General features: G+C 39.6%; 1 protein-coding gene across 5 annotated transcripts in view; it reads left to right on the top strand.

Moving 5' to 3' along the window:
* The window catches only part of Cadps2 (calcium dependent secretion activator 2), a 542,094-nt gene that overhangs the window by 444,216 nt on the left and 71,966 nt on the right, over positions 1-25,912 (top strand). For 3 of the 5 annotated variants that reach the window (XM_052722145.1, XM_052722144.1, XM_052722148.1), the window contains 3 exons: positions 5,565-5,721; positions 20,823-20,964; positions 21,076-21,195. In XM_052722145.1, the coding sequence (XP_052578105.1) occupies positions 5,565-5,721; positions 20,823-20,964; positions 21,076-21,195 (419 nt within the window). The remainder of the gene's footprint in view (positions 1-5,564; positions 5,722-20,822; positions 20,965-21,075; positions 21,196-25,912) is intronic. The other 2 variants (XM_052722147.1, XM_052722146.1) reach the window with 1 other exon arrangement.

Below are 25,912 nucleotides of genomic sequence, written 5' to 3'. Positions count from 1 at the left end.
TCCTGGGTCTCTGGGCTACCAAGCCTTCAGTTCCTGGCTTTCCAGGCAGTGTTGGGCATGGGCTCCCTCTCAAGGTATGGCCCTCAAGTTGGACCAGTCATTGGTTGGCCACTCCCACAAGTTCTGTGCCACTTTTACTCCAGCATATCTTGCAGACAGGACTAATTGTAGGTTGAAGGTTTTGTGGCTGGGTGGGTGTTCCATTCTCACCAATGGTAACCTTTCCTAGTTACAGAAGATGGCTGGTTCAGGTTCCGAATCCCACATTATTAAGAGTCTTCACTAGGGTCACCCTAGGAGATTCCAGGGAGTTTCCACTGCACTAGATTTCACATCACCACCCCCAAATAGCCACCAATTTCAACCATCTCTCCCTATATACTCTCCCTTCACCCCTAACCTGATTCCTCCTGTTCCTATCCCCACCCAGCCCCAGTACACCTGCAAAATCTATTCTGTTTCCCCTTCCCAGGGAGATCCATGCATCTCACCTTGAGCCCTCATTATTACCTAACCTCTCTGGGTCTGTAGATTGTAACATGATTATCCTTTACTGAACAGCTAATATTCAATTATAAGTGAGTGCATACCATATTTCTTTCTCAGTCTGGGTTGCCTCAATCAGGATGACTCCTTCATTTTTATTTTTTATTTAACATTTTTTTCATTTATTTTACATACCGACCACAGTTTCCCCTCCCTCCTCTCCTCCCATCCCCTTCCCCCAACTCCTGTCTATTCCTCTCCCCATCCACTCCTCTTCTGACTCCATTCAGAAAGGAGCAGGCCTCCCATGGGCTTGAACAAAGCGTGGCACATCAAGTTAAGGTAGGACTGAAGGCTGGGCTAGGTAATCAAGCTTGAAGAACAGATCCTGATCTCCAGGACCTGCCAGGGACAGGCTCTGAACTCACAGCTAGGGGCCTTATAAACTGATCAAACTACACAACTGTCACACACATGCAGAGGGCCTAGGTCTGTCCCATGAAGGCTCCCTAACTGTTGGTCCAGAGCCCATGTGCTTCCACAAAGCTCAGGTCAGCTGTCTCTGAGTTCCTTCACCATGACCTTGACAACCTCATCCCCCCAGCCCCCCACCCCCCACACACACACATCCCCCACCTCCCCCCACCCCTCACCCCCTACCCCCGCTCAAAAGATCCTCCCTTTCTTCAGGAGAACTCCTGGAACTCAGCCCACAGTGATTAGCTGTGGATCTCTGCATCTGCTTCCATCAGTTACTGGATAAAGGCCCTCTGATGACAATTAGGGTAGTCACCAATCTGATTACAGGGGAAAGCCAATTCAGGCACCTTCTCCACTATTGCTTAGCTTGGGTCATCCTTGTGGATTCCTAGAGTTTCCCTGGCAGCAGTTTTCTCCTTAACCCAGAAATGCTTCCCCTTCAAGATATCTCTTCCCTTACTTTCCCCCTCCCTCCAGCCTCCAACCCACCTCCTGGCCCAACCTGATCCCTGAAGTTCCCATTTCCCCACCCCCCACCCCTGCCCCCAGTTTACCCAGGAGATCTCATCTATTTCCCCTTCCCAGGGAAATCCATGCATTCGTCTTCTGATATATTCTTCAATTTCCTTCTTTAAAGACTTCAAGTTTTTGTCATACAAATATTTTTACTTGCTTGGTTATAGTTACCCCAAGATATTTTATATTATTTGTGGCTATTGTGAAGGGTGTTGTTTCCCTGATTTCTTTCTTGGCCCATTTGTCATTTATATATCAGAGGGCTACTGATTTTTAGTTAATCTTGTATCCAGACACTTTGCTGAAGGTGTTTATCAGCTGTAAGAGTTCCCTAGTAGAATTTTTGGGGTCACTTTTGTGTACAATCATATCATCTACAAATAATGATACTTTGACTTCTTTCTTCCCAGGTTGTATCCCCTTGATCTCCTTCTTTGTCTTACTGTTCTAGCTAGAACTTTAAGTATTATCCTGAATAGATTTGGAGAGAATGGACAGCCTTGTCTTGTTCCTGATTTTAGTGGAATTACTTTGAGTTTCTCTCCATTTAATTTAATGTTATCTATAGGTCTGCTGTAAGTTGTATTTATTAAGTTTAAGTATATTCCTTGTAGCCCTGGTCTCTCCAAGACTTTTATCATGAAGGGGTGTTGGGTTTTGTCCAATGCTTTTTCAACACCTAATGAGATGATCACGTGTTTTTTTTCTTTCAGTTTGATTATATGGTGGATTACATAGACATATTTTCATATGTTAAACCATCCCTGCATCTCTGAGATGAAGCCCACTTGATCATGGTGGATGATCTTTTTAGTTCATTCTTGGATTCAATTTGCAAATACTTTATTGAGTAGTTTTGAATCAATGTTAATGAGGGAAATTGGTCTGTAATTCTCTTTCTTTGTTGAATCTGTGTGGTTTCAGTATCAAGGTGACTGTGGCATCATGAAATGAATTTGGCAATGTTCCTTCTGTTTCTATTTTGTGGAGTGATTTGAGCAGTATTGGGGTTATCTCTTTTTTGAAAATCTGGTAGAATTCTGCACTAAAACTGTCTGGCTTTGGGCTTTTTTTTTTTTTTTTTTGGTTGGGAGACTTAGTGACTGCTTCTATTTTCTTAGGGGTTATAATTCTGTTTAAATTGTTTGCCTGATCTTGACTTAACTTTGGTAAGTGGTATCTATTAAAATTCTCCATTTCTTTTAGGTTTTCCAATTTTGTGGAGTATAGGTTTTTCAAGTATTACCTAGTTCTTTGAATTTCCTTGGTGTGTGTTGGTATGTCCCCCTTTTCATTCCTCATTTTTTTTGTTGTTGTTGTTAATTTGGATATTTTGTCTCCATCTTTTAGTTAGTTTGGATAAGGGTTTGTCTATCTTGTTGATTTTCTCAAAGAACCAGCTCTTTGTTTCATTGATTCTTTGTATTGTTCTTTGTTTCTAATTTATTGATTTTAACCCTGACTTTGATTATTTCCTGCCATCTCTTCCTCTTTCATTTACTTGCTTCTTTTGTTCCAGAGCTTTCAGGTGTGCTGTTAAGTTGCTAGTATGAGATATCTCCAATTTCTTTATGTAGACACTTGGTGCTTTGAACTTTCCTCTTAGCACCACTTCTGTTGTGGTCCGTAAGTTTGGGTTTGCTGTGCATTCATTTTCATTGACTTCTAGGAAGTCTTTAGTTTCTGTCTCGTTTCTGCCTTTACCTGGTAGTCATTCAGTGGAGAGGTGTTCAGTTTCTCTGAGTTTGCCGCATTGCTGTTGTTTCTGTTGTTGAAATCCAGCTTTGGTCGATGTTGGTCTCATAGGATGCACAAGGTGATTTCAGTTTTCTTATACCTGTTGAGACTTGCTCTGTGACCAAGTATGTGGTCAGTTTGGGGGTCTGTGAGGTGCTGAGAAGAAGGTATACTCTTTTCTGTTTGAGTGACATGTTCTGTAGATATCTTTTAGGTCCGTTTGGTTCATAACATTTGTTAGCTCTAGTTTATGTTTATGTTTAGTTTATGTCTGGATAACCTGTCTATTGGTGAGAGTCGGATATTGAAGTCTCCCATTATCAATGTATGAGAGTCGATGTGTGATTTAAGCCTTAGTAATCTTTCTTCTACAAACATTGGTGCCCTTGTGTGAACTTTGGTCGAGCAGGGGATCTCCGCCAAGTTGGGGGCTGAGACATGGTGATGAGGAGGGGAGGGGACATTGAGGATAGTAGAGGGAGGGGCTCAGAGAGACGGGAGGAGGTGCAAGGGCAAGCAGCCTATCTGGAGTTCTGGTGGCTGCTGTGATCTCTAGTCCAGCAGGGAGTCTCCTCTTGATTTTGCCTACCTGTTGTGGCTGGTATGGCCTGTGCATGAACCAGATTTAAATATTTTTTTTATTAATAGTTTGAACAGGGAGAATGATAAAAAATGTATCACAGATATTTTCATATTTTACATTGGTTGAAAGATTATGACAGTAGCCTGGGAGATGGCTCTGTGGGAAAAGTACTTGCTTATGTAAGCATGAGAACCTGAAAGCCACACAAATGTCTGGCAAGTTGGCAGCCTACCTGCAATCCCAGTGCTTAGAAAGCAGAGACGGGGTCCTGAGAGCAAGCTCACTGGTTATACTAGCCAGCCATATAGGGGAACTCTGGGTTCAAGTGGGAGACCCTGCCTCAATATGTGTGAAGGAGAGTGATCAAAGAAGACCCCTGGCCTACACATGCACAACCACACACATGCATGTACACCACACACAAAGGAAAAATATTTTGATACTACCTAACATTCAATAGAAAAATGAAGGCAAGACCTAAAAGACAACATGTAAAAAGATGACTTTAAAATTCCATAAGTGCATGAGAACTTACTTAAGATTGTTTGTAATTATAGATAAGCAAAGTAAAACTGAGAACAGAGGCATCCCCATTATTTTCAAGAACTGTCTAAAAGCAAAACATTATTTTCTTCTCCTAAGGAAGCATAAATTTATAAAGTGATCATTTTCATTACCAGTGGTGAACAGGCCTGGCCAGTACAGAGTGAAAACAGACCAGACCTGAGCTATCTTTACCAGTGATTAGAGTCTGAGAAGCAGACATGTAATCACCTGGGACAATCACTGTATCCCATGAGGTAAAGCTGCTAGGTCTCAGGGGAACTGTCCAGGGGGCCTCGTTCACACTGATAGTCCAGATGTCCTCTCTAGGACAGGAAGATTCAGATGTGGAGCAGAGAGGTCACAATGTGTTAAGGCTCTAAGACACCCTTTAATCCCTTCATATTTAGAAGAACATCCTAAGGAACTCTCCTTGCTCACTTTTCATCACTGTGACCAGAATACCCGACAGGAACAGTATAAGAGAAGAAGGATCTATCTGGGCTCATGGTTTCAGATGGTTCTGTCTGTCATAGCAGGTCAAATCAGGAAGCAGACAGAACGATTCCAGCCAGTTCCTACCTTCTAAAGTTTCTAGAACCTTCCAAAATAGTGCCATCAACTTGATAATAAGCCCCCAACACACACCTTTTGAAGAGATACTTCATCTCCAAACCATAATAAAACATTAATATTTTAGTTGAGGATTTATTTGTAAAGATCTTTTTCCACACTGTCCTTGGGAATCTCAAAAATTGGGAGAAATTTTTTAAGGGAGGAATGGTTTCAAAAGGCAATATGGTCTCATAGTAGAATACCATGCTTTTTTAAAGGAAATTATCATACAATATGATGCCAAATATGTTAGTATTTCTATTCATAGAAAAGGAAATATTAGAAACATTCACAATAGTGTGCAAAATTTTTTATATATGAGGAAATTTTCTATCTTTTTGTTTTTTAAGTTTTCCTATAGTTTAATTTATGTCTTGTTTCCAGAGAAATAAATGTCTTTTTTCTATTTCATTTATCAATGGCAAATTTATTCATCTATATGTGATCCCTATAAAATGTCTTATCTTAAAAAATATTACATTTCATTTATTATACTCCTTTTTTGTGAAACAGAGGCATGTTGTACGTATTTTCAGGGGCATAGGATTTGCACATGTTTCTAACAAGTCATCGATTTCTCCTTTACTTCTCTGTCCTCTTGCAGGCATTTGCCTGGTGGCCAGACTTATTGGCTGAGCATGCTGAGAAGTTTTGGGCTTTATTCACAGTAGATATGGATACTGCATTGGAGGCCCAACCTCAAGACTCCTGGGATAGCTTTCCTCTTTTCCAACTGCTTAATAATTTCCTCAGAAATGACAGTGAGTACTTGCATTTCTCTTTCTATATGAAATGGCAAGGGATGGGTACACATAATCTGTAAGTGTGTATGTGCATAGTCCAAGTTTGACATCAATAAGAGTCAGCATGGGTAACCAGGGTGCTTATTGAGCTTGCCTGAGTCTCTCATCCTGGAGTCTAAGGGAGATGACACCTCACATCATTCACTGAACTTCAGAACAACTACTATCTAGAATAGACATCTTTCTAATTGTACCTTGAGGATCAGAAAACCTATAAAGTCTGGCATTGACTGAGTACTTGGGATTGCATCCGTCTCTGAGAGATGTTCTAGGTGTCAGGATTCCCTTTTAACATGCACTATGATTGAGATGTTTTCCTGAGAGTGAATTTATCTCCTCAGATGATTGTAAAATATTGCTATGTGTATGACTTGTTCATTCATATTTAGAAATCAAAGAGAAAGTAGGGGTCCTCTATTGAGACTGTTTCCCAGTATAATAACTTTCATCATTATTCTAGCAGGTGATCTAGAACCATTGCAAACCTGGTTTTTATTAAAATAGTAGCATATAGATTCCTGAACCTTTCCTGTGATAGACTTTTCCATTTTCCCTCGACTCAGTTCAGTTACCAGTAGCTGCTCTTACACTCTGTGTGGGGGTGAGGTCGCTAATTCCCTACTCAGTACAGTTCTTGCTGATATGCACCATACTGGACTCTGCCTCCTAGAGTCCAGTCGTGACTGTCCTTGATCCTACAGACATCTTCTTTCTATTATCACAGATCATTTAAGTCTTCCTCACACAATATGCCTTTTACTTCTCTGGGCATACCTCACTCCATTTCTCTGAGTATCTTTGAAGTATGGTCCTCAGAACTCTGGTCATCATGTCATGTCACCTGAGTCACCCAGACTCCATACTCCTGTTGTCAAAGGCTGGTCTCACTCTGTCCATATTTTCTGTACAGTTAGCACTTTCTGTGTCTTCATATTCCAAGTCATTTTTATTTCTCTCTTTAAAAGGCGTTATTGCATTCTTTCTGTTTTAAAATTAAATCTATGTCTTTACAATTGCAGTTTTAATTTTTTAAATTACTCTTTGGTTTTCTTCATTGTTAGAACCTGATATCTATCTTTATATGGTCCCTCATCCCTTTGAGTCTACACCTCTCAAACTGAGAAAGAAACTCATGCGGATATGAAAGCGTGATACCGTACACCCCAGGTCCATCCCAGATTTCAGGTATCAGCCAGACTGAGAACCCCTATTAGAGTAAGAAAGGCATTGTGTTATATAGTACTTAACATAGGCCTCAGTTCTATAGAGTCACATCTCTGCAACTTGATCTTCGACAGTAGTTTAACCTCTCTAGGCTATAAGGTCTTTCTTTACAGAAGGAGAAGGGTAATTACACTTACAGGGTCATTGGTGGTGAGGATCAATAGAATGATGACTCACATGTAATAGATGCTAAGTGGATATCATGGATACTGTAGGCTTTATGTCTGTAATTTCAGTTCTGAGTATTTCCGTCATTTCATCCATTCTATTCAGGTTCATTTAATTTCCAAAACATGTTTATTGTGAAGCCAAAGAACTAAGAGATAATTCCTCCTTCAGATTCAGTCACAATGCCTGTGCTCAGAAGAGCCTAATACATTTAATTGTCCACATGGAATCATTCATTCTGCATGTCAGTCTCAGCCAGCTCAGAAAGGCCGATTCTGTCCCTTTCTACCAGACAGATGGCTCTGGAAGCCTTTCTTTTCTAGGTTGCCTGTCTTCATCCCCATTCTGCTGACAAAATGGAGGTCTGCATTTAAAAAAAAAAAAACTTTATCTTTTGTGTATAACAATAAGCACATGAATTATGTATTAAGTCAAGAGTAAATAAGTATAGACATCTTTTTAAAAGCGCTTCCTCCATTTGAACAAAATCACAAGAATGATCAGGACTTAGGGATATGGGGAACTGAGTTCAATCTCAACCCCAGCATGAGAAGCCAGGCATAGTGATATTCCCTTATGATCCCAGTGTTAGAGAGGTAGAAACAGATGCATCACTGAGGATCACTGACTGATCAGCCTCAGCATGGGAAGACAGTCATGGGGATATGCCCTTGTAATCCCAGTGTTAGTGAGGTGGAAATAGGTGCATCATCGAGAATCACTGGCTGGTCAACCTAGCGTAATCTGCAAAATCCAGACCTGTAAGTAATACTGTCTCAAAGAGCAATATGGACAATTCCTGAGGAAGTACAGTGGAGGTTGACCCCTGTCTTATACCCATATGTGCACATGAACATGCATATACACACAAAGAAGTAGCCATATCAATTATCTGTGTTAGTGTATATTCAAAAAGAATACTTAGTTAATGTTCACATTCAAACAGTAAAGATGGTAAATCATATAAGTTATACAAAATACTTAGAATTTTCATATAGGAAAATAAAATACTTTATAGATTTCTTGAAAATTTTCTTGAATACTCACAAATACATCAATGTTTTAATATTCTTTTATATTTACTTTTTAGAAATAGTCATGCATTTTCAATGGTAAATTTTTGAAATAGAGTGAAAACCACAACATTCTTTTATGTTATATGTATATATGTGTGCCCAGGTATATGTATGTACACCACACGCATGCATGAGCCAACAGAAGTCAGAAGAGGTCATCAGATCACCTAGAATTGGAGTTACTTGGAGTTACAGGCAGTTGTGGGTCCTGAGAACCAAATACGAGTCCTCTGCAAGAACAATTAATGCTTTTAACCATTGAACCATCTCTCAAGACCCAAGAGAACCACAAGATTTTAATTTGGGGGGTTCAATTCACAAATATTTAGTTCATGAGGGTTTTATATTCCACTCCTATTTTGTAATGTTTCTTTAACATTAACTACTGTTTAGCACATATGGTGCTATTTTGGGTTATTTTGCTGTGCAGTCATAGATCAAGAGAGAAGCATTTATTAGAGACCTCTTTGGGGCCCTGTCGAAATTGAAGGTGCCTATATCTTGGCTTGGATTTTGCAGTGATTAACAGATTTTAGAAAACATCAATTATTTCTGAGAAAAACAGCTCCTTCATGTAGTGAGGTAAATAAAAAGTTCCCCAGTGCCGTAATTTCCTTTTGGTACTGGGAGATTGGTGCAGCCTGGGGAATTGAAGGAGAAGGAATAATTTTCATCCCAAACTCACAAGTTTTGTTTCAGAAGCAAGGCCAATAAATGATTCTCAGTAGTTACTAAAACACACTTTTTTTAACTATCGCTTTTGATGATAATTAAGACAACTGTAAATAATCATGTGTTTGTTTTATTACATCCCTTCCATAGCGATTTGGTGAAATCTGTTTAAATATTTAGTGTCAACTTAAACTGCCCTCAAATTATCCATTTTGAAATCTATGGGAAAACATTGTCTTTCCTTTAGTCCCCCTTGAAAGGGAGATTTACATAACGGACATGCTGTTGCAGTTTTTACCATATTGACCCAATTAGAGTTATTGTCCAAATCCCAATTAATTACAACCTAAACTAGCCAGGAACACTAGCAACAGAGAGCTCTGAGTGTTCAGTGTTGGGATGGGAGATAATTTGCTGAATAAATGGTGCTTCCTTATACAGATGATTGTGTATGGGGGGAGGTGTGTGCTGCAGAAGGTCTACTGCTAATTACAGGATTTTAAATGATCATGATGCATTACTAATAATTAATCTACATTTGCTTTTCCAACATTTAAAATGACTAAGATCATTCTAAATGAGATACCAATTATAACTTATACGTGATAGGTGAACAATTTTACTGTCTGCATAAGTTATTTACCACCATTTTGTACTAAAGTCTTTATGCCTGATATTTAAAATGAACTGTTTTATCTTTTGGCCTGTGGAGGGGATCCTAAGAAAGGACTCTTGGTTTTCCAGCTGAGGAAACTTAAGGCTGATACAGGCAGGGAGCCTGAGCAGGGCCTTTGCCCACAGGGAATTAGGGATAGAGGTGGGACTGGGGCAAAATCACTTCATCACCAGTTCAGTTTCATTCCGCAGTAACAAAGCATATTCTGGGGGCATTTATACAACAACATTATACTTTTAAGAATTCCTTGATCTTTTCATTTTAACCTAGAAAATATTTATAGGGCACTGAATTGTGTGGACAGAAGGACAGTAGTGGCTATCAAGTACAGAAAGGGTTAGATAAAGGAATGGGTTATCTTAGCATATATCTTAGGAAGCATCTGTGACAAGATTTCCAGGGGAAATTAGTGGAAAGGGGGAGCAAAGACCTGAAATGCAGTTTCTCTTTTAAGGAGGAAGAATATATTATGTCTGAGATGTGTGTCTTCCCTTGCAGTTAACAGTGATGAGAGCACACTGGAGCTCTGAGAACACTTGGAGATGAAATGTGGTTTTCCTCAGGGGGAAAGAGTACCAGCTGCATCACGCTTTTAGCAACTGTCCCCAACCTCCCACCCTCATGGCCTCACCCACTGATTCCCAGAGCAAGGCTGGTGAGGTAAACAAACTTAGGTTCCATTCCTGGCCAAAAAAGACTGAGCCTCTGCTTGCCTTCCACGCTGCCTCTGTGCACCCCATCTGCTCCCCCAACTAGAGATAATTAGACAGGCAGTTACTTTAAGAGGTACCGAAGGAAGCACATTTGAAAAGAGAGATGTATTAGAAGTTGAAGGGAAAACAAATGTTTTCCTAATGAAGCAATTACCATCTAAGTTAAATGATACCTAAATGACTACAAAGGAACTACAAATAGATTCTACCCTGGCATAGTATTTTCCACAATTGTCCCGTGGAGAATAGCTGCAGCCAGTGACCGCTCCTGACAAATGAAAGCCATCTACAAATGACACATATCATTTCTTTCAGCACTCCTGAAAGGCAGGCCCTTGCAGAGAGTCACCTTTTAATCTGTGGATATGCTAGCAAGTGGCAAATGACCATTCTATTGGGAACTGATTCCCAAGTGAAAAATACCATGGTGCTTCTTCCTTAATTAACAGCCTTTTCACATTGCTAGCACATTAAAGCCAGCCTGAAGAACACCCGTGCTTATGTAATCAATGTCACAGCGTCTCTGCCTAAAGGAATAATAAATGTTCAGGCTCTGTGCTAAGTGAAAACCTGTTCCCCAAGACTTTCACCTTCATAAAGATGGGCTCATAAAAATCGAAAAAGGGAAAAATTGGAATTTGGTCTCATGAGGATAAAAAGGCTAGTGTTAATAATTAACAAGGAGAGTGAAGAGGAGTCAAATTAGCCATAATAGAGCCCAGAGTGACTGGCAAAGTCACCTCTCATTATCAAAAAACTCATTAAGAAATGAAGAGGTGGAAATCCCGCTGGGTTATTCTCACACTTAGGCAGTATCAGAGATTATTTTTCAGATTTCTTTCAAACGAAGAACTGTTAGGTCACCATATTGTATATTAGGTTAATCTTCAAGCTTTGAAATATGAAGGACTGGCACCTGCATGTCATTCCGCCCCCAGTGCTTAAATGAGCTGTGTGTCTGAAATCCACGAAGTGGTGTTTATGGAGTTATCTGTATACATACACAGGGAACAATGCAGAAAAGACATAAATTCTGCATTATACCCAGGCTGTGTGCCAGCAGTTGCAGGGATAGCTTCTCTATGAACGATAGGATGATCACCCAATAGGAAAATGTATTTAATGCTAATCCCTGGAGATGATTGAATTTTAAATTATTCAACAGAACTTGTTCTCCTGAGCAGAATAATGAAAGAGTTATAAAAGCAGCAGACAGTAGCGTTTTCCATCAATGGAATTCCACAGGAAAACTTCACTTTCTATATATGATGTAGACATTTCTAAAACAATTTCAATCTACGTTCACTTTACTTAGGATTTATTTGCTTAAAGGTAACAACCTGTTCTAATATGTGCCTGTGTCCCTCACAGCACACTTACAGAAACATCTATGAATTCTGTTTCTAAACCTCAAAAACCCCAGGCTTGACTAACATTGATCATGCTACAGCCACACATACTTGCTCCCATTAAGGGAAAAGGTATTGTGAGACATGATTGCAAATAGCAGAAAGCTGTGGCAGATGGAATAAAATCAAACTTTCACCTCTGGCTCTGATGTTACATAATCTCACAAAGCCAGCCTGAGGACTGCTAGAGAGTAAGGCATTGTCCTTCTGAGCTTTGGTTAAAATTCATACTGAGTTATGCCTGAATAAAACCCATAAGAAACAAAATGTGTGGACAGTAAGGAATGATTCCTATCTTTAAGAAGCATGAAAACTAGTGACCAATAGGGACATTTCTGTGCTAGTAACTATAAAATAATAGATGGTTATAAAATATATACAACTCAGAATCTGATCTATTCCCTGAGAGTTTTCATTATAGTTACAAAATTGAATTTGTTATATTGATTGTTTCTATGTATCTGTACAATAGATATATTTACCTTTTTTTGCATAGAAAGTAAGAAACTGTAACATCTGAGCTTTCGATTGTCACCTTCCTGTAGGTATATTATGTACATACATGTATCTGTTAATCTTCTAGCAAGTGCAGTAAGAGGAAAGGAAGAATTAAGTATAGTTTTAGGAGCATACTCCAGTAGTTAACGTATAAGTTAAATATTGACAAACTATATAAAATTACTTTTCAAAATTTTAACTGATTAAGGCTAGCAAAATGGCTCAGTGAGTAGAGGCATTTTCAGCCAAGTCTAATGCCTGAGTTCAGTCTGCAGGACCCACATGGTGGAAGGAGAGAATTGATTCCAACAAGCTGTTCTCTTATTACACACACACACACATACACACACACACACACACACACACACACACACACACACACACACATACACACACTCACTCTCTCTCCACACAAAAGTAAGTAAATAAGTGTATTAAAATATAAATGAACAATTAATGAAATCCACTGTGTTTTCTACTTAAATTGAGTGGGAAGCTATCATAACTTCCATTAGAAGGTGCATGCAGGAAATATATTTATTGAGTGTGCATCTAATATGCCAGGCTCTCGGCTGGGTGCACAATGCTGCTATCAGCCACAAGTCTCCTCACTTCCCTCCTGGAATCCTGACTTGGGTTTTCTGTGCTGCTTGTCTTTGTTCTGTGCAAATAGAAACTGAAGAATGACTATTAATTTTATATCGTAGTCCACTGTCTAAGTCTTGAGGCATATTGATAGAATTTATATTTCCTTGAATTTATAGCAAAGTCTGTTGGTTTGTCTTGTGGTTGGTGGTGTTTGTATTCTTTTGCTAGCCAGGAATTACACTTTTACTTATAAAATACCTAATTAGAATTTGAGGGAGGATAATCATTCTTACCAGCAATCCACTAGTGCCAACTAATTGGAAGGCAGAACAGCAACATGAAAGTAGATTATATAGTTCAAGAGAGAGCAGCATATGTTTACCCTGAAAACAATGCCTGAACACTTCCATTTGCCTATTCATTTTACCCAGGAATCATTGTCTCAGTAATTTATATTAATTGGATCATAGTTTAAAGTGTGTTGAAATATTACTATTAAAAGCCTATGTCAAGTACTTTTATTTATTAATTATTGGAGATGTTCAACCTAATTAGGCCCTCTGCATCTTGAGTTTTGCTTTTATTTAAGCCTTTTGCTTTCTTTCCTGTCATTTTTACTTGTTCTGTAAACCTTTGTCGTATCAGGGATGCTCCTTTACTCTCCAGCAAGTTGATATTTGGGTACATGGAATCTTTGGGGAGAAATGGTTGTTTTGGTCAGCCAATTAGGTGCTGAACTTCCACTTATGGTGCTGTGTCCATTTTTCAGATTCCAGGGCAATCCACTGCACTCCAGCATCTGGAGTACAATATCAGAAATAATCTTGACTCTGGCAGGGGAGGTGCCTCAAACAGTGAGTTTAAGGCCAGTTTGCTCAACATAGAGGGTACCAGGCCAATGAGCCAGGACGACACAGCAAGGAAAATAAGAAAGAACGAAACCTTTTTGGATGAAGCCAGGATGAAAACTTACCCTTTCCAATGCATCGGGGTAGTGGTGCCACATAAAGCCATAGATTAGACAGGTGACAGCAGCAAATTATACTCACAGGGAGAAGACTTCGGATGCCTCAGGCTACCTCTGAGAGGATCTTTTGTCTGATGGGAGTAGGGTGAAAGCTGGCATATGGGCAAGCAGGGGAGAGCACACATTGACAGACAGGTGTGAATTTCCGTAGCCTTGCCTTCCACACACAGGAGGATGCTATCCCTTCTTCTTCCTGCTCTCTCCTGCCTGCACCTCAGGTGCTTTCTGTGTCTCCTCTGTCTCTCCTTCCCTGTCCGTCTCCCCTCATCCTGTCACTGGACCCTTCTTCCCCTTCCCCTCACCCCCAGACCCTTCTTTCCCTCTCCTCACCCCCATCTCTTTCTGCTTTTACCTCTCTCTAATTACACACGAATACTGCCAGTTTTTCTTCGTTTTTTAAAGTGTGGCTTTAAAATCAAAAATCGAAAAGGAAGGCAAGAGATATGTCACATTGCTGAAGCAAGTACCTAGACCCTGAGTTCAATCCCAGCACTACCAAAAAAATTAAAGGCAGATGTCAGCTCAAATTGGAGCAAACTTCTAGCCAAAATTCTTTGTTTGTTGTAAAAATTATAAGAAAGTGTACCTAATCTCCATTTTCTCCAAATTGTGCATGAAATAATCACATTGTTAGCAGGAATAACTGACCAAAAAAGATTTCTCTTTAAATTTTAGCAGCCAGAGCTTAGATTTATGGATCATAATAGAATTTATCATGACAGCATCATCTAATAACATATATTTTATATAAAATGTGAAGGATATGCAAGCCTCAATTGGCTAGATAGCTGTCATCTGATGCAGTCTCCCAAGAAAGGATGCAGTAACTTAGTCTTGTATCCAAATATTCATTCACACATGAAACACCTAAACACTACAGTAAGCCAGGTCTCAGCTCAGTACTGAGAAAACTTTTTTTTTGAATTTGTAGAAATTTTTATTGTGTCCCAGATGTTTTCTTTTTTATTATTAAGAAACTTCCTATTCATACCAACCAAAGGTGCCCATCTCCTCCCTCCTCCCAGCCCCCCAGACTTCCACCTCAACCCACCCCCAACCCCATTCCCACCTCCTTCAAGGCAAGGACTCCCATGGGGAGTCAGCAGAGCCTGGTACATTCAGTTGAGGCAGGTCCAAGCCCCTCCCTCTGAACCAAGGCTGTGTAAGGTGTCCCACCATAGGCACTGGGCACCAAAAAACCTGCTCATGCAGCAGGGATGGATCCTGATCCCACTGCCATGGGCCTCTTAAGCAGGTCAAGCTAAACAACTGTTTCACTTATGCAAAGGGCCTAGTCCAGTCTCATGGAAGCTCCACAGCTATTGGTCCAAAGTTCATGAGTTCCCACTAGTTTGCTTTGGTCGTCTCTGTACATTTCCCCATCATGATCTTGATGCCCCTTGCTCATAGAATCCCTCTCCTCTCTCTTCAACTGGACTCCTGGAGCTCAGCCTGGTGCTTGGCTGTAGATCTCTGCATCTGCTTCCATCAGTTACTGGATGGAGGCTCTGTGATGACAGTTAGGGTGTTCACCAATCTGCTTACAGGAGTAGACCAGTTCAGGCACCTTTTCCACTATTGCTAGTAGTCTAAGGTGGGGTCATCCTTGTGGATTCCTGCGAACTTCCCTAGTACCCTGTTTCTCCCTATTCCCATGATGTCTCCCTCTATCATGGTATCTCTTTCCTTGCTCTCCCACTCTGTCCCTGTTCCAGCTCAACCATCCCATTCCTTTATGTTCTCATCCCCCATCCCCTACCCTCCATTGCCCCCTTCACCCCCAGTTTGCTCATGTAGGTCTCATCTATTTCCCCTTCCCAGGGTGATCCATGAGTCCCTCTTAGGGTTCTCCTTGTCAGCTAGCTTCTCTGTAGCTGTGGGTTGTAGTCTGGTTACCCTTTGCTTTATATCTAGTATCTACTCATGAGTGAGTATATACCATGTTTGTCCTTCTGAGTCTGGGTTACCTCACTGAGAAGACTTATGATCCCTACCTCAAGTACTAGTGCTCTCATAGGGAGGAAGGAGAGGGGAAGTGTAAAGGGAGAAAGAGACATCAACTAACGGGACTTTAAGCACGGAAAGCCAATAACCAGTCAAGGAAGAGGGGGCAGAATAAAGTATTTGTGAAATGATATGAGGATTTGAGTAACTCAAGAACATCATCAAGCTTATGCCAAAGGAAATATGGGACACAAGCACCAGAAATGGACTGGAGAGGTCATGGTAGGGCATCACTGAGGGCTTCATGTCTTGCTGAAGCTTTCAGGTTTGTTGGAGGGACACATGGAAAGACTGTACTGGCGGGTTTGGGGGTAGTTTTACATTTGTTTTTATAAACCCTTCTGCTTGACACAGTGAGAGGTGAGCTGTCCAAGGGTAAAGTAGGAACTCAAAGGCCAGTCAGGAACTGACTGCATGAGTCATTACAAAAGAGCTGAACAGATTAGGCAGCAGCAGTGGAGATGAGCAGAGGACCAGCCAGGTGTAAAGACACGAGGACCAGAAGATACATGGGGCTTGATTACTCCTTGGATGTAGGGAGTGAAGAAAAGGCTTGTGGTACTCACCTCTGTGATGCTTGTGTAGAGATGAGATAGGAAATCTCCACTTTCACTCCGGCATGGAAATACAGAGATTGGGGGATTTAATGTAATAGTTTTACGTATTTTAATATATTTTTAATTTATTAGTTCTTTTTCATACAATATGTTTTTGATCATAATCTTGCCCCTCCCCCACATCCACCCAGATCTTCATCACCCATCTCACTCAACTTCAAGTTATTTCTTGCTCTTAAAAAACTAAATAATAAGCCGGGCGGTGGTGGCGCACGCCTTTAATCCCAGCACTCGGGAGGCAGAGCCAGGCGGATCTCTGTGAGTTCGAGGCCAGCCTGGTCTCCAAAGCGAGTTCCAGGAAAGGCGCAAAGCTACACAGAGAAACCCTGTCTCGAAAAACCAAAAAAAAAAAAAAAAAAAAAAAAAACTAAATAATAAATAAATAAAATAGGAAAAATAACAAAATAACAAAAATGAAAATCAAAACAGACAAGACAATGAATCCAGTACTTTCCATATATATTTAAAGGTAACACTTGCTAGAGACTTGAGTCAACTGCTACTTAATCTTAGAATTATTGCAATGTTTAATAACAACATTGAATAGAATTATTTTGGACTTTTGCCTTTTATTAAGCTGTGACTTCACTGCCAAAGCACCTAATCTCTCAGGAAAGTAGCTTTTGACTTGAAGAGTTGCAGGCTCATTTGTAGTTGTAATAATTTGTTAAAATTGTTTAGTTATCTTGGAATAGTAAAATGGTAACAGTGGTTAATGGTATGGAGAACCTAGATAGAGTTCGTTCGTTTGCTCTTTTTCTTTCTTTCTTTCTTTCTTTCTTTCTTTCTTTCTTTCTTTCTTTCTTTCTTTCTTTCTCTCTTTCTTTCCTTTTTGCTATTTTATCAATGCTGCACCATAAGAATAAAGTTTAGCCATACAGTCTTGCTGTACAGCAATGTGAAACTGTCTAGTTTTAATAAAGATATTATCAGCCTACAAATTTTCTTTTCTTTTTTTTTTGTTTGGTTTTTCGAGACAGGGTTTCTCTGTGTAGCTTTGCACCTTTCCTGGGACTCACTTGGTAGCCCAGGATGGCCTCAAACTCACAGAGATCCACCTGCCTCTGCTTCCCGAGTGCTGGGATTAAAGGCATGCGCCACCACTTATAAAAGCAATTCACTGCATTGATATACCTTAAAAGATATCAATGCACTGATGCTAGGTTGACAGATGGAGGAATAGATGGACAAACAGACAGGCACTATTTTATGGTAACCTAAATAAAAGTGTGATTTTATGATATAGAGAGATTAACATGTGGTTTTGGTGTCAAACCCTGGTTCCATTGCCTGGTGACTAAATGACCTTAGGTAAATTTCCTAATCTCCCTGAACTTTAGCTTTCTTTATTGACAATTAAAAAAGAAACCTTCCTTTCTTCTTAGGGTTTTTGTGACAGGTAAGTGACAGAATGCACAATGCCACATAACACAGTGTTTGGCATTCCAAAAATACCGCTGTCAAGGAGGAGGCGGGGTCTTAAGTAAAGATACAATCAATAAGATTTCTTTACATTTCTTTTTTTAAAAAATTATTTTTTTTATTTTATGTGCATTGGTGTTTTATCTACATGTAGGTCTGTGTGAGGGTGTCAGGTCCCCTGGAACTGGAGTTACAGACAGTTGTGATCTGCCATATGGGTGCTGGGAATTGAACCCAGGTCCTTTGGAAGAACAGCGTGCTCTTAACCTCTGAGCCATCTCTCCAGCCACTCATTACATTTCTTAGTTGGGCTGTCATAATCGCTTTGATATTTTAGGTGAGAACATATTACCCTTAAAGCTTGGCATCTTTGTGTAGGTGATATTTGGTTAAAGGGTAACTGAGTTACACCTTAGACAGCGCCTTCTAGTTCTGTGACTTGAATCTTTGGGAAGAAATGAAACACCTTCCCTCTGTGTACTAATGAAAACACCATAAGATAACATTAGTCCTCTCAGTAACACATTTATAACTAAATATGATTTTTCCCACCTGAATAAAAGACCTTTTGCCTGCTGATAAGCAAGAAAAGATTTCTTTAGTGTGTATGCCTGTACACCCACAGAGATCAGAGGTCCAAGTCATGTGTCTTCCTTTATTGTTGTATGCCTTATGTTTTTTGGAGACAGTGTCTCCAGATGAACCTGGAGCACCTGGATTCGGCCAGATGGACCAACCAGGTGAGCCCATGAGGTACCCCTTTTCTGCTTCCCAGCACAGAGTGTGCAGATGTGCACCACTGTGCCCAGCTTTTTACATAGACGCCGAGGATCCAAACTCAGGTCCTCCTTTGTATGTAACAAGTACTTTTTCCAAAGAAAAGGTGGGTTTTTGTTTGTTCATTTATTTGGTTTGGTTTGGTTTGGTTTTTAGCTACAAGAGAAAAACTAAGCCATATGAGAGCCAGAACAAAATCAGTATTGCATATCCTAGATCTAGTGTTACTTTCTACTCCACTTCACAAGTCCAGGTCTCTCCACCCTCTGACAAGCTTAAGAGTCACAGAAAAACACTGAGAGCATTCCCTCTGCATGTCATGTTAGTGAATGTCATGTGCTTTGTCCAAGTCTTAAGACATTAAGACTTCTGTTCACTTCTGTGTAAAGAAGATAATGCGAGAAGCTGCCGTACTGAGTGTAAGACCAGACTGTTGGAGTTCCTACAGGTTATACTTGTTAAGGTTCAACATGTGTAGATATTCACATCCATTAAAGTAAGTGAAGTTGATGAGAGATTGTTTTTTGACATCTTCCACTTCTGACGTCTTCAAGCCACCATTACCCTTTACCAAGAGCTTGTCACTAGTCACCTCTTCTCTCTTCTTAATGACCTCCATTTGCCATGCAGTGACCAGAAAGACCAGGCCATGCCACTGCTTTACTGACAAGTGCCATTGTGCCCAGCAAACTCCTAGAACCTAGATTCCCCCCAAAACTAGTCTTCCCTTTCCTGGCTGTGTTCCTTATCTTTGTAAGACACTAGCTCGGTCCCCTTGAAGTTTTATGGTCGCTGTTCCCTCCACCTGGCAAACCCCTCCCCACTGCAGAACTCCCATGGAAATCTATTAGATTAAATTTAAATCCCATCGCATCTCTTCACATATGCCTTTCCTGACCAATGAATATATATATATATATGTATTACATATTATATGTAATATATGTTATATATAAAATGTTTTTCAAGATAGGATTTCTCTGTGTAGCCCTGGCTATCCTGGAACTTGCTCCATAGACTAGGCTGGCCTTGAACTCACAGATGCCTCTGCTTCCTGAGTGCTGGAATTAAAGGCGTGTACCACCACCCGATATGATAACTATATATTTTTAATGAGTACATTTTCAGTTTGAAGATATAAAGCATTCATAAATGTATTTAGGATATATTCATTTGGGAAACATTTGCAATGTATACTAATATTAATCAAAAAATTAAAAATCCTTCAATCTCAGTTAGCTTTGCTTAGTATTTTCCTGTAGAGTCTGTTCTTTCTAGGTGCAACTTAGCCTCATACTGTGACTTGTCTTAATGAAATTGTGAGCTTTACATGGAAAATCCATCTCTAGGAAGTGATAGGCACACCCTGTCCAACAGTCCTAACCAAGTAGAACAAAATATAAGACTTCTATAATCACTCTACAAAGAGTGCTCCAAACCTGAATTCTTCAAACTAATGGGAAACTGAAAAATAAAAAGGATAGAATGTGCTGTTTTTAAATACAGAGGTATTGGGACTGAAAGTTTAGGTCAGTGGTAGAGCATTTACCTAATATGCTAGAAGCCCTGGATTCAATCCCCAGAACCACCCAAAACACAAAAGGTAATGAACTAAATTGAATACTCAAAAACAAATCTCCAAGTAACTAAAAAAGTCGTGAATCAAAATAGATATTTCTGGGAGGGCCACAGCAACCTTCCCAAGTGAATTCAGAAGTGTAGTTCTTAGATATAATCAAGCTTGCCGCGTATAATTGAACAGGTTTAGAATTCACTTCCGTGATACACAGCCTAACCAGGGGATTCTGACTCTGCTTAATTGCTGCATTTACTTGTGTCAGGACCTTCTGTGGAGGCAGCAACTCCCTTGAATTTACAGTAAGTGGTCATGTGCCTATGTGTTAAATCTCTGAGGAAGTGCAAACATACCACCTGCTCAGAACATTTTACAGAAATAAAATCTATTTTTGTTTTGACAGGCATATATGTAAGGCTAATTATAATTTTGTGGAAATTTCCATGATATGATATTCAATAGCAAGACCAAAATCCATTATCATCTATCTGCATTCTATCAGTTTTCCCATGTGAGACTCTTTTAAGAAAAAAATTCTTTTCCACCAATTCTTTTTCCCAAGTAACTGATGTTATCCCTCTGACGAACCCCGTTTCTGCTTGCCTATTTCAGCGCTTTTGTGTAATGGGAAATTTCACAAACACTTGCAAGAGATCTTTGTGCCCTTGGTGGTCCGCTACGTTGACCTGATGGAGTCTGCCATCGCCCAGTCAATTCACAGAGGCTTTGAGCAGGAGACGTGGCAGCCTGTCAAGTAGGTACCCTGGTGTCCACCTGTCTCAGTCCTGACCCTATGACTTGGCCTACAGCCATCTGTGGTTATTGCTTACGGTGCCCCCTTCCCACGGTGTTTGTTTCTTTACAGGAATATCGCCAACAGTCTTCCCAATGTAGCTCTTCCAAAAGTTCCAAGTCTGCCTCTTAATCTTCCACAGATTCCTAGCTTTTCTACTCCTCCGTGGATGGCTTCTTTATATGAGTCCACGTGTGTATCCCTCACTTACTTCCTGGTGTTGTGTTAGCTAGTGCATGGCCTGGGCTGTCTTCCGTGCAGATGCGTTCAGAGTGCATGGCATTTATCACTGTTGGTCGAGGAGTACTGTCTTTGGCTTTATTCGTTTGAGTGTTTTAAGCTATTAAGCTGAGCTTGGCATACTGATAATAATATGATAGAGGTTGAAAGAAAGAAATCGCATTGGTTTTATGTTGTTCATGTCTGTTCTGTGTAGCAGATGTCATTTTTTTTTTTTAATCCCAGGATGTAGAATTGCTCCTAAGTAGTACAATCCTGAATTTCCCATGTCGATATCTATGGTAAATTCAAGGATGCTTAAGTTCAGCTTTCTTACTGCTCACAACATTGATGTTGTACATGAAGAAAACCTTCGGGAGAGGATTGTAATTATATCATCTTGTTTGGTTTTTATCTTAGTGTTAACATTAAGGAAGCAGAATTTAGACCTTGCAGGGAAGCTACTGTTCCCAATGCCAGGTGGTTCTTCTGTCATTCCTATCCTGATTCAGTTGATGTACCTTGCAATTTTAAGGTAGTCTTGATACCATTAAAAGCCATATTTATTTACTCCATCTTGTAGTGAGCCTGCCTACTACAGACTAATTAAGAGTCATTAGGGGAAAGGGCTCTAAAATTGAATGTGTCTCAACTTAAACGTTAACTTATGAATCATATATCTTTCTTAGCCTCACTTTCCTCCATTCAAAGATGGTTGATTCCTAATTTAAGAACAGTTTTGTGGGAGAGGGGCAAAAGCACTGTATGAAAGTATCTGGCACATCCTAAACTTTTTATAAATAATTATACTGCTGGAACATGCTAGGTGTCCAAAAAATGGTAATTACTACTCTGTATTATCATTGTTGCTGGCAGTTCCATCATTGTTATTTATAGTTTTGCTCTTTTGAAATCTAATGAAGTTACACACTTAGTTTACAACTGTAAAAGGACAATAAAGTCTTTTGACCAGGATCTCATATTAATTCAGTTAGCACAAATAAAAAATTACAGAGAATTTATCCATGTATTCAGAATTTGCTGTGTTCTAGGTACAGTGCCAAGTTCTTTATCTCATTTTATCCTTATAGCAACTCTGTAAGGTAAGTGTCACTATCTCCATTTCACAATTAAAGAAATGTCATTTACAAGGAAATTAAGAAAAGGAAAAAACTGTAAGTGATAGGCAAACTATAAGTGATAGGCAAAAATTTGACCCACACTCATTGAACCTCAAAGCCCTTCACTCCCTTCACGTTTTGTTGTGTTTCAACAAAAAAAAAGACTGCTCAAAAACTTAACTAGCCTTCTCTGTACCCACCCCCCACCGTCAACTCTATTCTGTCTTGTATATGTACAATCAAGAAAACAAACAGAAAGAGACCAAAAAAGGCAGCAATAACTTGTGAAAAAGTTTGGCGAAGTTACACATCATTATTGGACTGGCAACATGACTGGGATAGAGTCTTACATGTCAATCTCTTTCTTAGACTCAGATGCTTAGTGCCATTGGAATATATAAAGTGGTTTCTGTGTATGCTCAGAAATTACCCTTACAGTATAAGCAACCTTTCTATATTTATGATTTTCATCTATAATGGTGTATAATTTTACTTCTCTTCTTCCTCCTTCTCCATCTACATTTTACTAGGACAGTGTTGTGGACATCATCCTGTATAATTTAGTTTCTTGTTGCTGTTCTGTTAGCTTGGAGATTTGTGTGAAACCTGAGCCCTTTTGTTGTTGTTGTTGTTTCTCAGGCCCTTTACAAAGTGAGGTAAATCTGAAGACAGGAATCATGGCAAGTGGGTAATAATAGCTTCATTGTCATAGGTGAATAAAAAAATGTGTTTAACAAGTTGATCATCATGATGTTTACCAAGATTAACAGGTTCTTTTTGTCATAGAGACCATGATCATTCATAATGTTATGATGTTATTGCCATTTACGTTTTAAATTGGTGTATGCTTATTGTACAAGATGATGGGTTTCATTATGAAAGTCTCACACACATGTATCATATACTTTTCTCTGATTCATCTTCCCCTACTTTTCCTGTCCCCTCCTCTCCCAGTGGTCCCCTTCCTGTTCCCAAATAGTTTCCCCCTTCTGCTTTCAGGTCTTTTTTTTTTTTTTTTTTTTCTTAAGTCTAAGTTCAGAGTATGGGCAACACCGTGTGACACTGGTCTTTCTGAGCCTCGCGTACTTCACCTAGCATACTGGTCTCCATTTATATTCATCTTCCTACTGTGTGATTCAGTTTTTGATGTTTTGTTATAAAACATGGAGGAACCAGAAACATTTCCATTTTGTGTTAAAATTAAAGATTTGACTGCTAGTCGAGTGAAAAAGTACATTGAGCAACTAGATTAAGGTAATGTCAGTAAGAGAGCAAGCTGATAATGGAGGCCCTAGATTTGATTCCAACACCACAAACAAAGTGGCTTTGGCAAAGTTGCCCAGAGTGGCATTGCAGCCACTCTGACTGATGTGTAGCAGTCATCAGTACTGGCCATCCATCATCAGCAGCTTCTGGGGCACAGGAGCAGAAACGATGCCAGTACCTCTTGGGACAGGAATGAGCCACACAACACAGCCACGGCAGCCTGTCACCTTTCGTGGAACAGTATGGGGCTTGCCAATCTTCTTTCCCAAGTAGTCTCTCCATACAGGGATGGTGGAAAGCTTAGCCAAGATGATGGCCCCTTGGATGACAGGAGCTATATCCTTGGAGCACTCATCACCAAAACCAACATGACCATTGTAGTCCCTAATATCAACAAAATCCTTGAACCTGGTCCACTGGCCAGACTGCTTCTGCACTGACATGTTCCTCAGAACCTCATATTTTAGGGATGTGCCCAGGAAAAAGTCAATCGGGCAGCCCACCTTGGTGATGGGGATCCATTCCTTGTCTTCATCTTTACCTTTACGATCCTGGCAGCCTTGACTGTGACCAGGGCCCCTTAAGACCAATGAGGAATCCTCCACAGAAGCTGCTGCATCCTCGTAATCCTGGGCCCCCAGGTCCAGCTACACCAGAGTCATCTTCCATATTGGTGTTTTCCCAGTAAAGAAGACGACTCCTAATTTTTTTTTTTAAAAAAAAAAGAAGATACAAATGAGTCCTCTCCTCTTTCTCTCTGTAGATAGAGTCATCATTTGGGAAGGGGTGGTACAAGAGATGGTTGTCATTAGCCATACAGATGAATACCATTAAGATACATTTCTACTGACTTAGGAAATTATATCAGCATCCATTATTCACATTTGAGTTCTTTAATCTGTAAGTAATATGTTTAGGACTAGGTCACTGATTAGAAATAATTTTAAATGAAAAGTCTCTGAATAAATTGCAGGTTATCTGTACCAAATCCAGAGAAAAACTATTTATTTTTTTCATCTATTTAATTATAACAAACAGTTATTAGACCAATTAAATTCCCAATTAGACACATTTATTGCCTCTAATTTTAGCATAGCATTAAGCAGAAGAACAGCATTCATATCTTTATAAAGTATAACTCACATTTTGTATAAAAATCTTAATAGAATTGTCTTGACTATGAGTTTTTTTGTTTTGATGATAATTTTGTTGGTGGCGTATTGCTAAAGCATGCACATTTCTAAAGTTACATCCTTCCAAAATTTATAAAGCAGGTTTGCCTCTTGCCAAGTACATCCAATTAAAACACGGCTCTTCTCACTGTACACTGTGGATGTGGGGTCGGGGGGAGAATGCCTGGCCTTTAATTCTTCTCATGTCTTTCTTGTACATGTGATGATCCATGTAAAGAGGGTATTGTATTACACATTTTCCACAAGAGTGTCAGTGCAGCCTTGTCAGGTCTTTATTGATGCTGCATTCAGCACACATTAAGGTGCAGAGACAATCAGTCAGTAAAATTCTGTGTGTGCTATTCAGTTTTGTCATGATTGGTCCCTTGAGAACTTAACTCTGAAGACAACTTGGCTAGGCCAGGAGATCCTGAGAAATTCCTGGCAGAATGGATAGGGATAGCAACTTAAATTGGAGATAGAGCTGAGACACTAAGGCCAGGGTGCAGGGCAGAAACCAAGCTTTTAATTAGCCAGGGCAAGGGTGATTTTTCTAAAACTTGCCAATTAAGATATATTTAGCTCAACATTGTGGTTTTTTAAAATAATTTCTTTTAAATTTTCCAGTGTATCCTTATAATAAATGGGTTTTGTTTCTTTTATTTTGTTTTTGCAAAGTAAGAATATAAATGTAGGGTAATATATGTGGAGCAATTGTGAGAACACTGAGAACAAATAAAGCAGACATTGCTCCATTTTTTTTTCTTTTTACTTCTGCTTTGTTCTGATTTTACAACTGAGTCTCAATATGTTCTAATGTAGGACTATTTTACTTTCAAACATCTGTCATCCTATTAGCTGGATACTTGGTTCGTGGAAAGTACAAATGGTACCATTCGCTCAAATAACATATGAACTCTGATGATGATTACCTTCATACATGGTGTGAAAATACCATTTCCTAGAGTCATTTTCTCACCGTAGTGAATGCTGGCTAAGTCATGCATGAAGACTGGAAATGCATGATTTTGCTCCAACTTCAAAGCACCTGAAATACTATTTCTGTGTTAAGAGCATTTCCATAATGTTAGGTTTTAATTATGAGCTAGAAGCAGCACAGAGCAGTTCAAA

The sequence above is a fragment of the Peromyscus californicus genome, unplaced genomic scaffold (genome assembly GCF_007827085.1).
Source record: "Peromyscus californicus insignis strain IS unplaced genomic scaffold, ASM782708v3 Scaffold_6__1_contigs__length_162567912, whole genome shotgun sequence".
NCBI lineage: Eukaryota > Metazoa > Chordata > Mammalia > Rodentia > Cricetidae > Peromyscus > Peromyscus californicus.
Note: the sequence above shows the minus strand (reverse complement) of the source record. Positions and strands in the feature narration are given on the sequence as shown.